Source organism: Heptranchias perlo, chromosome 16, assembly GCF_035084215.1.
Source record: "Heptranchias perlo isolate sHepPer1 chromosome 16, sHepPer1.hap1, whole genome shotgun sequence".
NCBI classification, from domain to species: domain Eukaryota; kingdom Metazoa; phylum Chordata; class Chondrichthyes; order Hexanchiformes; family Hexanchidae; genus Heptranchias; species Heptranchias perlo.
The window spans coordinates 7,324,699-7,337,831 of record NC_090340.1 but is presented as its reverse complement, the minus strand read 5'-3'; the positions used below and the strand labels follow the sequence as shown (position 1 = coordinate 7,337,831).

Below are 13,133 nucleotides of genomic sequence, written 5' to 3'. Positions count from 1 at the left end.
TAGATTACTCAATTTGAACCAGAAATGCTGAGAAATACTTTTTGAAAATTGACCAAAACAAATGAAATACACATAAGTGTCTCTTCAACTCAAAAATAGCTGTCAATCAAACATACAATCAAATCAAACCGACAACATGTTTGTATTTGAACTCAACGGTGTGGCCCTTCTCTCAGACACCTGGGCACACGCAACATCTATGGGATAAAAATTCCCTGGCACTGCAGGGTCCATCTGCTCTGTGAATTGGTTCATTAAGACTTTCCGGGGGGGAAATCGGTCTTCGGCAAATTGGCAGCCTGCTTTACAAATCCAGCAAATGGGAAAAGAAAATCGGACGCAGTGTAAAACAGGCTGCCGATTCGCTATTGCCCATTTTGTGCTTTCGCCAAAAAACGATTTCATCTCCTTTATCTGTGCAGACCATTCTTTGGCTATTTATTGGTTATCCTCATAGGTTTGTGGAACAGCTCAGTCCTTATTAGTTATTCACACCAACCCCAAGGAACTGTGTCAACTATTATTGATGACAGACTTTTTAGCCAACAGAAAAATTATTTAGGATTGTTTTTGTGTAATTATATGCCCTTGTGGATGAGCATAACCACTGATCTGACATTTAAATCTCCATTGACTCATTTAGCTTCACAACAATTGTATTATAACATACTATTGCAGCAGCTCTCGATTGCTCCAAAGAGGCTTCAAGTATTGATCTGAAGGCCCTCAGCTTTCTTCCAGTAGTTCTTGCGTTCATTGCTACTTTAATAGAGTCCTGTTTAGTGGATGAATGACGAGCAGGCTCTCGCTTCAGCTTGTTAATAACTTCGGCTGCAGAGGCAAGAAATTCATTGGGCACAACATTCACCATTAAGTCCAGTAGACATACCTAGTCCCAGGTTTCCTGGTTGCCAATGTCATTCTTGCAGCTGAGTGACTTGACATGATCACTCGCAGCATGTTTCAGTGTCGGTAATTTGCGGAGCTGTACTCTGCTTTCAGATCTTGTTAATTTTTTTGTGCTTAATTTTAGGAGGAAAAATATTCTTCTCATGAAAGGACTGTATTTTTTAAAAATAATGTATTTTATATTTTCTCCTCTAAGCTTTTTGTTCAAGACTCCCCAGGTCACACACCACGATGAGAGGGTGGGTTGATTCTTCCCTGCTTTCTGTCTCCCTGTGGGGATGTTCCTGGCCTCTGCTCTGCTCAGCACCATCCCTTGACTATTCTAATGCTCTCCTGGCCGGCCTCCCACCTTGCACCCTCCATAAACTTGAGCTCATCTAAAACTCTCCTGACCGTATCCTAACTCGCACCAAGTCCCATTCTCCCATCATCTCTGTGCTCGCTGACCTGCACTGACTCCCAGTCCAGCAACACCTTGATTTTAAAATTCTCATCCTTGTTTTCAAATCCCTCCATGACCTTGCTCCTGCCTATCTCTGTAGCCTCCTCCAACCCTCCAACCCTCCGAGATCTCCGTTCTCCTCCAATTCTGGCCTCTTGCGCATCCCCGATTTTCATTGTTCCATCACTGGCGGCCATGCCTACAGCTGCTCTAAGCTCTGGAATTCCCTCCCTAACCCTCTCCGTTTCTCTATCTCTCTCTCTCCTCCTTTAAGACGTTCCTTAAAACCTATCCCTTTGACCAAACTTTTGGTCACCTGTCCTAATATCTCCTTATGTGACTCGGTGTCTTGATAACGCTCCTGTGAAGCACCTTGGGACGTTTTACTAAGTTAAAGGTGCTAAATAAAAGTTGTTGTTGATTTAGGTCAAGAGCTCGCTATCTGCACAGCTCCATGAAAAAAACGCATCCTGCCACTTCATGGCTTAGTGTAATGGAGCAATAACCTGCTGAGATATTCTTTTACTGTAAACATTGTTAAAATGGAGGCAAAGGTCCCTTGTTTTAATTTGCATACTCTGTAGCCTTTTCCTGCCCTCCCATGTGCTAGAAATGGGGGTCACATTCATGTCTTCCTCATATTACATACCAGGCTAAAGTGTGCAGCCAGATGGAAAGTCCAATTATGGCTGTATTGGATTATTTATAACCAATGAAAATTAAGCCATGGTTTTGCATACAGAATATGCATGGTGCAAAAAGGAAGTAACATGATTCCCTTTCACAATTTTTTTCTATAAAACCTTTACAGTCACAAGATATTTGTCGTGAATTTCAAGGAGCACTAATTGCTTCCACAGTAAAATATTGGGACTACAGATACTGGGATGTTAACAGCTCATACTGAAAGGCCGGTGAGATGTGGTCTGTACTTTAGTTGGCTCTTGAGTTTCTCAGTTTCCAGGGATTGACATGTTGGATCACATCCCTGCAGACATGAGGTTGAGAGTAGAGTTCTATGATATACAGGAGTCAAGAGTGGTGGCACTCTGCAACCACTGGTCTACCTGAAATCTGCTGGCACCAAAATGACTCAGTAAAGGTGCAGTACTAGAGTGCTTTCCTGTGGAGAAAATCATTCAGGCATTCTTCATTCACATCTTCCACACTAGGGGTAAGGACAGGCCATCAGTTAGTCCTTTTATACAATGCAGGGAGAGTCACATGGGCATCTTCATAAACATCCAAGGTAAATCCAGACAAGGAGGGCCATTTGGCCAATTTTAACACATCCATCCAGAAGAAAAAGCCTACACTCCCCATCACAACATCCATCTGGCTCTTAAATGTCTTTCAAAATTTTCACCTTCACTCCCTTACTTAGAAGTCTATCAAAATGTTTATTAAAGAAATCTTGCATTTATATAACACCTTTCACGACCTCGGGACGTCCCAAAGTGCTTTACTGCCAATGAAATAATTTTTGAAGTGTAATCATTGTTGTAATGTAGGAAACGCGGCAGCCAATTTGCGCACAGCAAGATCACACAAACAGCAATGAAATAAATGACCAGATCATCTGTTTTAGTGATGTTGGTTGAGGGATAAATATTGGCCAGGACACCAGGGAGAACTCCCCTGCTCTTCTTCCAATAGTGCCATGGGATCTTTTACATCCACCTGAGAAGGCAGATGGGGCCTGTACTGGTAGATCTCCTGTGGCATTGCTCACAGAAAATTAAATTTCAAAAAAGTTGGAATGAAGCACAGCTCAGGAGCCGCCACACGCGAGTCCTTAAGGAAACTGCTTATAAATGTTACTCTTTGTATGAAGGATTTCTTCCTAACATCAGTCCCAAGTTTGCCCTTAACCAACTTGAGTGTATTGCCCTTGTCCTACTTGATGTCAGCAACATCAATATCTTAAATATTCTCTTCGGTCTTGCCTGGCAGACAGAATGTGAAAAAGACTCTATAAAGTAGATAGTCTGACTTATCTCATTCTTTGTGACATTCTCAACTTGTAGGCACGTTACTCAGGTAAATGACAGAACTGATCCTGCCGAATGGGCTGTGTTTCCTGACTGTAAAATAGTCTGCAAATTTTGAATTAAAAGAAATAACATTTCTATTTTCTTTTCTTCTCCTAGCTGTTTAACCACGTTGCTGTGACTGAAATTACCCTGATGAACACTGGGAAGGTCGGGTTTGACTTCACCATTTTGAATCATGAGCAGGCCGCTGATCAAGAGCCTCTGCCAGGAGTGCCACTCATCGCTCCTTTCACAGTTAGTAAATTCCCTTATGATAGCCGGAGAAAATGCCTCCTGTTAAAACAACGGGGGGAGCACTAGGAGCAGACAAAGTGAGCATGTTTCCTGGCAGGAGATGTCTTATTACAGATGTAACTTCTGCATCATTTGTTTGTTTCCTAGATTGGAAAATTGCACACGTCACTCCGCTATTTAAGAAAGGTGAGAGAGGGAAACCAGGGAATTATAGCCCATTAGCTTAACATCTGTTGTCGGGAAATTACTAGAATCGATAATTAAGGATAGAGTAACTGAACACCTTGAAAATTTTCAGCTGATCAGAGAGAGCCAGCATGGATTTGTAAAGGGTAGGTCATGCCTGACGAACCTGATTGAATTTTTTGAAGAGGTGACTGAAGAACTGGACGGGGAATGTCTATGGATGTTGTTTATATGGACTTCCAGAATGCATTTGATAAAGTCCCTCATAAGAAACTGCTAGCTAAAGGCGAAGCTCATGGAATTGAGAGCAAATTATTGACCTGGCTAGGAAATTGGCTGAGCGGCAGGAAACAGAGAGTAGGGATAATGGGCTAGTTCTCAAATTGGCAGGATGTGACTAGTGGTCCACTATCCATGTTAGGCTCTCAAGTAGTCACTGTATTTATTAACAACTTAGATGACAGGATTGAGAGCCACATATCGAAGTTTGACGATGACACAAGGATTGGTGGCATTGTAAGCAGTGTAGATGGAAACATAAAATTACAAAGAGATATTAATAGATTAAATGAATGGGCAAAACTGTGGAAAATGGATTTCAATATAGGCAAGTGTGAGGTCAACCAATTTGGACCTAAAAAGGATAGATCAGAGTACTTTCTAAATGGTGAAAAGCTCGAGACAGTGGAGGTCCAAAGAGACTTATTGGGGTCCATGTACATAGATCATTAAAATGTCATGGACGGGTACAGAAATAAATCAAAAAGGCTAATGGAATGTTGGCCTTTATATCTAGAGGACTAGGGGGTAGAAGTTATGCTACAGCTATACAAAGCCCTGGTTAGACCACACCTGGAGTACTATGTTCAGTTCTGGGCACCACACCTTAGGAAGGATATATTGGCCTTGAAGGGAGTGCAGCGTAGATTTACGAGAATGATACCTGGACTCCAAGGGTTAAATTATGAGGAGCGATTACATAAACTAGGGTTGTACTCCCTGGAATTTAGAAGATTAAGGGGTGATTTGATCGAAGTTTCCAAGATATTAAGGGGAACTGATAAGGTAGATAGAGAGAAGCTATTTCAGCTGGTTGGGGAGTCTAGGACTAGGTGACGTAGCCTAAAAGTTAGAACCAGGACTTTCAGGATTGAAGTGAGGAAACACTTCTAAACTGAAAAGGTGGTAGAAGTTTGGAACTCTCTTCTGCAAACGGTAGTTGATGCTAGCTCAATTGTGAATTTTAAATTTGAGATTGATAGATTTTTATTACCCAGAGGTATTAAGGGATATGGGGCTAAGGCAGGTTTATGGAGTTAGATCACAGATCAGCCATGATCTCATTGAATGGTGGAACAGGCTTGAGGGGCTAAATGGCCTAGTCCTGTTCCTATGTTCTGTTAAAGGATCTAAAAAGGTGATAATCGTCAGTAGCTGGCTCACTGAACACTAGCCAGTCAGTGTTCTAATATACCAGCTATCCATTTAAATATATATATATATATATATATATAGTGTTCTCACATAAACAGATTATTGTTAATTCAGTTGAAGACAAAAGTAAAATACTGTGGATGCTGGAAATCTGAAATAAAAACAGAAAATGCTGGAACCACTCAGCAGGTCGGGCAGCATCTGTGGAGAGAGAAACAGAGTTAACGACGGAAATTTTAACCCACCAGGACAAGTGGAAGAGGGGCGGGAGGTAGATTCAATTCTGAATAACCTGAAACCGATCCCAACCCGCCGTGAACACGCCTACCTCTGGTTTAAGCAGGGCTGGTTGGCGGGGGCGGTGGGGGGGGGCGATGATCCTGTTCTCCAGAGGCGGGTCAGTAATTTAAATATGTTATTGAGGCTGCATGCCTCAGATTTTAACAGACTTTTACATTTAATGCCTGCGGGCCAGGTTTCCCAGGGCTCGCCTAACCCAACAGCTAAAGGGAGGTGAGACTGGCTGGATCCAGCAGGTAAGTGCCTTTCCAGCACTGCTTGTGGGCCAGGAGGAGCAGGAGTGCTTCCCCCCCCACGACCCCTCAAGCAAATCTGCCATGGTTGGCCTCCCCGATCTCCAGACCAACCCGCAATCTCTTCCTCTCACAATCATCCCGTCCTGGGATCACTCCCCCACCCCCGTGAACCCTCCCTCCCCTCCGCTCCGCAGCTGCGGCCTTCCAGTGCAGGCATTCCCATCCGACAGCCAGCCTCTCAATCTGGCCAGCTGCCGGCCCAGAAATACAGAAAAAAATTCAAATTCAAATTCGGCCAGACCTCTGTGATCCCCGCATTTCTGAGCTTCCCAGACACAACAACTGCACACCCCCACCCCCACCACTCCCTCCCTGCCTCCCCGTAAATATCAGAGTCACCGCTTCAGGTCGATGACTTTTCATCAGAACTGGAAGATGTTGGAGATTAACAATTTTTAAGCAAGTACAGAGCCAAGGAAAATTGGGTGGGGGGGTGGACAGGGAAAGAACAAAGGGGAAGGTCTGTGATTGAGGGAGGGCAGGAGTGATTAAATGACAAAAGGTATGATGGTGCGGGGCAAAAGAGGGTGACAATGGGACAGGTACAGAAACAAAAATGGATCTGGAGGATGTGTAAATGGCAACTGCAGAAAAGCAGAGGGAGAGGGAAGCACGGAAAATCTGGCAAAGAGTAGACGGCACCCGTGGCCTGGGAATGTGGTGGAAGAAAGGTGGGTAGAGCCCAGGCATGTGGACCACCCCACTGGCCTTGTGTCGACGGGGGATCCTCACCCCAAGCACCAGCACGTACCTTCTGCACTCTGTGACTCTGGTGCACTTTTTGAGATTCGAGACTAGAAATTACTGTTTGTGATATTAGCATACAGATGTATTTGAACGATAATACATCAGGTTAAATTAGGGGACTAATGTCATCAGAATATGCTAAATATGTAAGTTAATATCACACATGGCAATTGCTAGGCTATTATTGTACCTCTTCAGTTGTTGTTCTTGTGGATTGATTGATGGTGCAGTTGTGGCATTTCTTCAGACGGGCCCAATACATTAATCCCCATGTGGAGTTCCCAACATCATCGCTACCATGGCAGAATAGTGCCGAGGGGAGGCTGAACACATCCCCGGGGGAACGAGTGAAAATTGGCACAGGAACCTCACTCCAAGCTCCACTTGTGTATCTGTAAGGCCTGTTATAAACTGGATAGCCAGGTGGTGAAGGATGGAATACTGGAGCCTGGTCTTCAGTTGCTTCCAAGCCTTTATTCACAGAGCTCCACATTACATCCACACCAAACCCTAGATCAGCTCTCTTATAAATGGATACAAGAGCATTCCCAATTGATACGCACCACCTGAATACAATTAACACCAATTGATATAAATCACATGGATACAATAAACAAGGCCTCGATTTTCTGAATGTCTTTATTTTAGAACCAACGGTAGCTCATTTATTTTAAGATTACACTAATCAGAAAATCTAGGCTTAAGTGTCCGACTCGAAAGCAACACAGACAGGAGCCTAAGTGGAGCTACCTGCCCACCGTTTTGTCTGGGGATGGGTGCAATCTAAAGAAGAGGAAGAAAAGTTTGAAACAAGGAAATCCAAGCAGCTTTTGCAGATGCTTGCTATGCATCTTTAAAATGCATATCTGTGCAGCTGTGTTATGGTGATAGTCTAGGAGTCTGAGTGCAGATGACTGCAGAAGCTTCCATTAGGGGCTGATTGGGCACATGTTGAATAAAGGAGGAGATTGCGGGGGCTCTGACACATATATTCAGAACCTCCCTGGCCACAGGGGATGTGCCAGAGGACTGGAGAACCGCTAATGTAATACCATTATTCAAGAAGGGGAGTAGGGAAAAACCGGGGAACTACAGGCCAGTGAGCCTAACATCAGTGGTAGGAAAATTATTGGAAAAAATTCTGAAGGACAAAATTAGTCTCCACTTGGAGAAGCAAGGATTAATCAGGGATAGTCAACATGGCTTTGTCAAGGGAAGATCATGTCTGACTAATTTGATTGAATTTTTTGAGGGGGTGACTAGGCGTGTGGATGAGGGTAACGCAGTGGATGTGGTATACATGGATTTCAGTAAGGCCTTCGATAAAGTCCCCCACAGGAGACTGGTCAAGAAGGTACGAGCCCATGGAATCCAGGGTGCCTTGGCACTTTGGATACAAAACTGGCTTAGTGGCAGAAGGCAGAGGGTGATGGTCGAAGGTTGTTTTTGTGACTGGAAGCCTGTGGCCAGTGGGGTACCACAGGGATCGGTGCTGGGTCCCTTGCTGTTTGTGGTCTACATTAATGACTTGGATATGAATGTAAAAGGTATGATCAGTAAGTTCGCTGATGATACAAAGATTGGTAGGGTGGTAAATAGCGAGGAGGATAGCCTCAGTCTGCAGGACGATATAGATGGGTTGGTCAGATGGGCGGAACAGTGGCAAATGGAATTTAACCCGGAAAAGTGCGAGGTGATGCACTTTGGAGGGACTAACAAGGCAAGGGAATACACAATGAATGGGAGGACCCTAGGCAAGACAGAGGGTCAGAGGGATCTTGGTGTGCAAGTTCACAGATCCCTGAAGGCGGCGGAACAGGTAGATAATGGTGGTAAAGAAGGCATATGGGATACTTGCCTTTATTAGCCGAGGCATAGAATATAAGAGCAAGGAGGTTATGATGGAGCTGTATAAAACACTGGTTAGGCCACAGCTGGAGTACTGTGTGCAGTTCTGGTCGCCACACTACAGGAAGGATGTGATTGCTTTGGAGAGGGTGCAGAGGAGATTCACCAGGATGTTACCAGGGCTGGAGCGCTTCATCTATGAAGAGAGACTGGGAAGATTGGGTTTGTTTTCCTTGGAGCAGAGGAGGCTGAGGGGGGACATGATTGAGGTGTACAAAATTATGAGGGGCACAGATAGGATGGATACTAAGGAGCTTTTTCCCTTCGTTGAGGGTACTATAACAAGGGGACATAGATTCAAGGTAAAAGGCGGGAGGTTTAGAGGGGATTTGAGAAAGAACTTTTTCACCCAGAGGGTGGTTGGAGTCTGGAACTCACTGCCTGAAAGGGTTGTGGAGGCAGGAACCCTCACAACATTCAAGAAGCATTTGGATGAGCACTTGAAATGCCATAGCATACAAGGCTACGGACCAAATGCTGGAATATGGGATTAGAGTAGACAGGGCTGATGGCCGGCGCGGACACGATGGGCCGAAGGGCCTCTATCCGTGCTGTATAACTCTATGACTCTATGACTCTAAAAAGGTCTTTATCCATGAATGGATGTGGAGATTAGTGCTTTTTTGCTTTCTATAAAATCCAAGTCTGCCTAAGATTTGAATACTGTTCCCTTGTTTGAGGAGCCTAAAAAAAAGCTCGTCATCAAATGAGCAGTCTTTCTAACCTCCAGTCTTACTCTCTTCATCACAACCTTCCTTGTCACTTACTACTTCATTGCTACTTCTTTGGCTGTTGCTCCCTTGAACATTGCTCTTTTTCTTGCTATATGGCATTCACAAATTCTGTCTGTATGGAATTCAAGACTCGTCGCACCATCTCCTATTCTAACTCATTTTTTCCCAGATCCTTAAAACTGTGGAACACTGTCACTACCTCAGTCCTCCCTTCCTCCAACAATCCACAGGCTTTTAAAACTCAAGTTTGGTGTTACTTAATGACCACTTCTTGATTTACCCAGTCCCCTCCTTTTTTTTTAACCTGGTTGGGCCTGGACTTTGCAAATCTTGGCCTTTCATCTGGCTTTCTCAGTAAATGAGAAAGACAATTGAAATGACTTGACTTTAATATCTTACATACGAATTAAGAGCAGGAGTAGGCCATTCAGCCCCTCAAGCCTGCTCTGCCATTTGATAAGACCATGGCTGATCTGATTGTGCCCTCAACCCTACTTTCCCGTCTACCTACTATAACCTTTGACTCCCTTGTTAATCAGGAATCTATCTAACTCAGCCTTAAAAATATTCAATGACCCTGCCTCCACCACTCTCTGGGGAAGGGAGTTCCACAGACTCACGATCCTCTGAGAGAAAAAATTTCTCCTCATCTCCGTCTTAAATGGGAGTTCCCTTATTTTTAAACTGTGGCCCCTAGTTCTAGTCTCTCCCACAAGGGGAAACATCCTCTCAGCATCTACCCCTTCTTGTCCCCTCAGGACAATAAGATCACCTTTCATTCTTCTAAACTCCAGTGTATACAGACCCAACTCATCCAACCTTTCCTCATAAGAAACCCCCTCATCCCTATCTTATCAAATAGTGTACATTATGACCATCTCTTTGGAGTGTTATCCCAGCAGTACTATAGCAGCTCAGTGATATCTATCTATAGGGTAATAGATGGCAAGTAATCAGTTACAAGACTTTTCTGATAACATGTAACTCGCAAGAGTGAAGCCTCACTGGTTTCAGAAAAGTTACCACAGGGATAAGTGTCTTGTAATGGCCAAGTGTTCATAGTGACATAGCCTTTTGGATTTGAGAAAGTGGGACAGTTAAAACTGAGGATTACAGAGTAATTTGATAGAGGTGTTAAAATTATGAAGAGATAGGACAGAGTAGATGGAACCATACAGTTTCCAGTGATTGAGAGGTCAAGAATGAGGGGACATAGATATAAGATTAGATGTGAGAGATTTAGGATAGAGAGCAGGAGAAACCTGTTCACACAGAGGGTTGTGAGGCAGTGGAATGCATTACCGGAGTTAGTGATTGAAGCAGAGACCATGTTAGCAGTTAAGATTGGTTAGATAGGGTTGGTTGAAGGAAAGGAAAATAAAGAGATATGTGAATAGGGCAGGCACATGGGATTAGGGTACTGTTTCCGTGTTGTAATTTTATGTAATTATTTAATATTGATTTTAACATCAGGTGTAAGCCCAGCTCGAATTGCCAGTTTCAACTTGCTGATATTTGTTCTTTACAATATATAACCTATAGATGTATTTTAATTAGTTTCTAAAACTGCTATCTATTGATAATGCCAAGCACAGTCGATGCAGATGACAGCAATGTAGAAGGTGAAATTAGGCCCCAAATTAGGGTCCTCTGTAGCACCTGAGGAATGCTTTGTTCCCAAGCGCTAGCTACCGAGAGCAAAACAGAGCAGAGACCCATTATCTTATACCTTCACTCCACTTAAGTTGCTCCAGTATTTCTGGGGCTTCCCCAAAGAGGTGGACTTGAGCCTGCACCTACAACAGGCACAGGACGAGGGCAGCCATGAAAATGATGCAGGAGGGAGGCATTGCCAGCACTTCCTCCTCAGTTTCCTCTATCTGTGATGGAAGGTCACCTGTTTTGATGGGCACCCAAAGAAGTTGATGTTAGGCCTTGCATCTGGGCTTCCTCGGATTGGTAGATCTGAGAAGGAGAGGTAGCAAGGCAAGTGAGGCCTGAGACGGTAAATTGAACTGTATTTTATAGTCTCTCAGTACCTTCAGACCTAGTGGCCATTGGGCTGCTATTCTTCAACAGCAGCTAGAAGACACCAAGGCTGGTAGCCTATCCTGCAGCTTCAGGCCTCAGAGACTTACAACTATACTTGTGTTCCTACTCCGTTTTCCATAATAAAGGCGCTTCCGGGAGCAGGCAAGCACCAGGGGTGTGACCGAACCATGCAAATGTCCTGTCCAACCAAATTTGCATGTTATGAGGCTGGATAAATACGATGCACTTCAGCTGTGCTGCACTTGTCCAGCACTCGGGCAAAGATAGGAGGAATATCAGGCCAAATATGTCATGAGAAGCCTTCTCTTTTTGATGAACTCCCCCCTCACTCCCACCCTCAGCCGCTCTCTCTTTTGAATCCATTTATACTGTCTTCTTCAATGGGCCTCATTGGTAAATTATTTCAATCTCGATTACCCCCTGACTTCCCTCCTTTCTCATTTTTAACATGCCTCTTTGGCATTTAAACCTTCACCATAGTCATCTAATTTTCACGGCTGCCTGTTGCTCATTCTATAATTCAATGCCATTTCTTTTTCACTAACATATTATAATTGTGTTTTATTTCTCTATAATATGCTTTTTGCTATTTTTAGGGTTACATTGAAGCAAATGCTGAGCAGAAGCTGAGAGTTTCCTACCTTCCTGGAGTACCTGAGACCTTTCACAAGAGCTTTGAGATTCAAGTCTCTCATTTTGAACCTGACAGCATCAGCCTGAAGGGGGAGGGGAACTTTCTCAGAATCTACCTGGATCTACCCAGAAACATAAAAGGTATGGCTGTGACTTTCAGCTAGCGCTCTGGACTAAAGGTGAAAACAGTGCTGGTGTAAATTAAACATCAACTAGCAGTAACAACTTACCCATACATAGCAGTCCTCACATAACAGAACATCTGAGTGTTTTTCAGTGGGCTGAGTAAACACTGAGCAATAAGTAAAAGAATTTAAAGGGGAGTCAGATAGCACAGTCAACGAGGTAGGTTTTTAGGAGGCCTTTGAAGATATAGTGGTTCTGAAGAAAGCTGCAGAAGGTAGGGTTGTAGTGGCTGAAAGGTCAGCCTCTGACAGTGGAGCAGAGGGTGTGAGGAAATAGCAGGATAGGGGCTGGGATAAGGGCTGGGATGAAGTCATAGAGAGATTTGAAAGCAAGGATACGATTCCTGACGAATATTGGGATAGTGGAAGCAAGTTGAGCGTGGTGAGGATGGGACGATGGGTGTGTAAGACTTTCTGCAGCAGAGGGTTTGGGCTGCACAGGTCTAGATTAGTTGATGTTTGGGAGGAGTGGAGATGGAGAGCATTGGAGACATCAATCCTTGAGGTGTTTAATGTATGGATGAGGGTTTCAGCAGTACTTGGGGTGAAGTCAGGAAATGTTGCGGAGGTGGAAGAAGGCAGTCTTGGCAACAAGCTGGGTGTGATGTAAAAAATTTCAGCTTAGGGCTGAACAGAACAGCATGGTGGCGCACCATCATGTATAGCCTAAACAATCAGCAGGAAGGTTGGTAGCAAGAGCCCAGCTGGAAGGCTTCAGATTTGCCGATGTTGAACCGTTGGAAATTTTGACTTATCCTGGATATTGGACAGGCAGTCAGATAGTACAGTAGTGGTAGTGACGAGGTAGTGTTGGGTGCTAGCAGCATACATGTGCTAACAGTGCTTGTGGATGATGATGTGAGGGGCAGCATGTAGGTGATCAGGACTTCATCCCCAATCTCCTCCTATTGAAGTACATCTCGGGTGATAGCACAAGAGACTGATGATATGGAACTTGACCTCAGAGGAGAGGCAGTGGGGAAGAATGCAGTGGTCAACAGTATCAAAGTCAAGGGTGA

The 13,133-nt window shown here is 44.1% G+C and overlaps 1 protein-coding gene across 1 annotated transcript in view; it reads left to right on the top strand.

Annotated features, from left to right (window-relative positions):
* hydin (HYDIN axonemal central pair apparatus protein) overlaps positions 1–13,133 on the top strand; it is a 1,099,250-nt gene that overhangs the window by 558,738 nt on the left and 527,379 nt on the right. The window contains exons 32-33 of the mRNA XM_067997614.1: positions 3,502–3,639; positions 11,893–12,070. Coding sequence (XP_067853715.1) covers positions 3,502–3,639; positions 11,893–12,070 — 316 coding nt within the window. The remainder of the gene's footprint in view (positions 1–3,501; positions 3,640–11,892; positions 12,071–13,133) is intronic.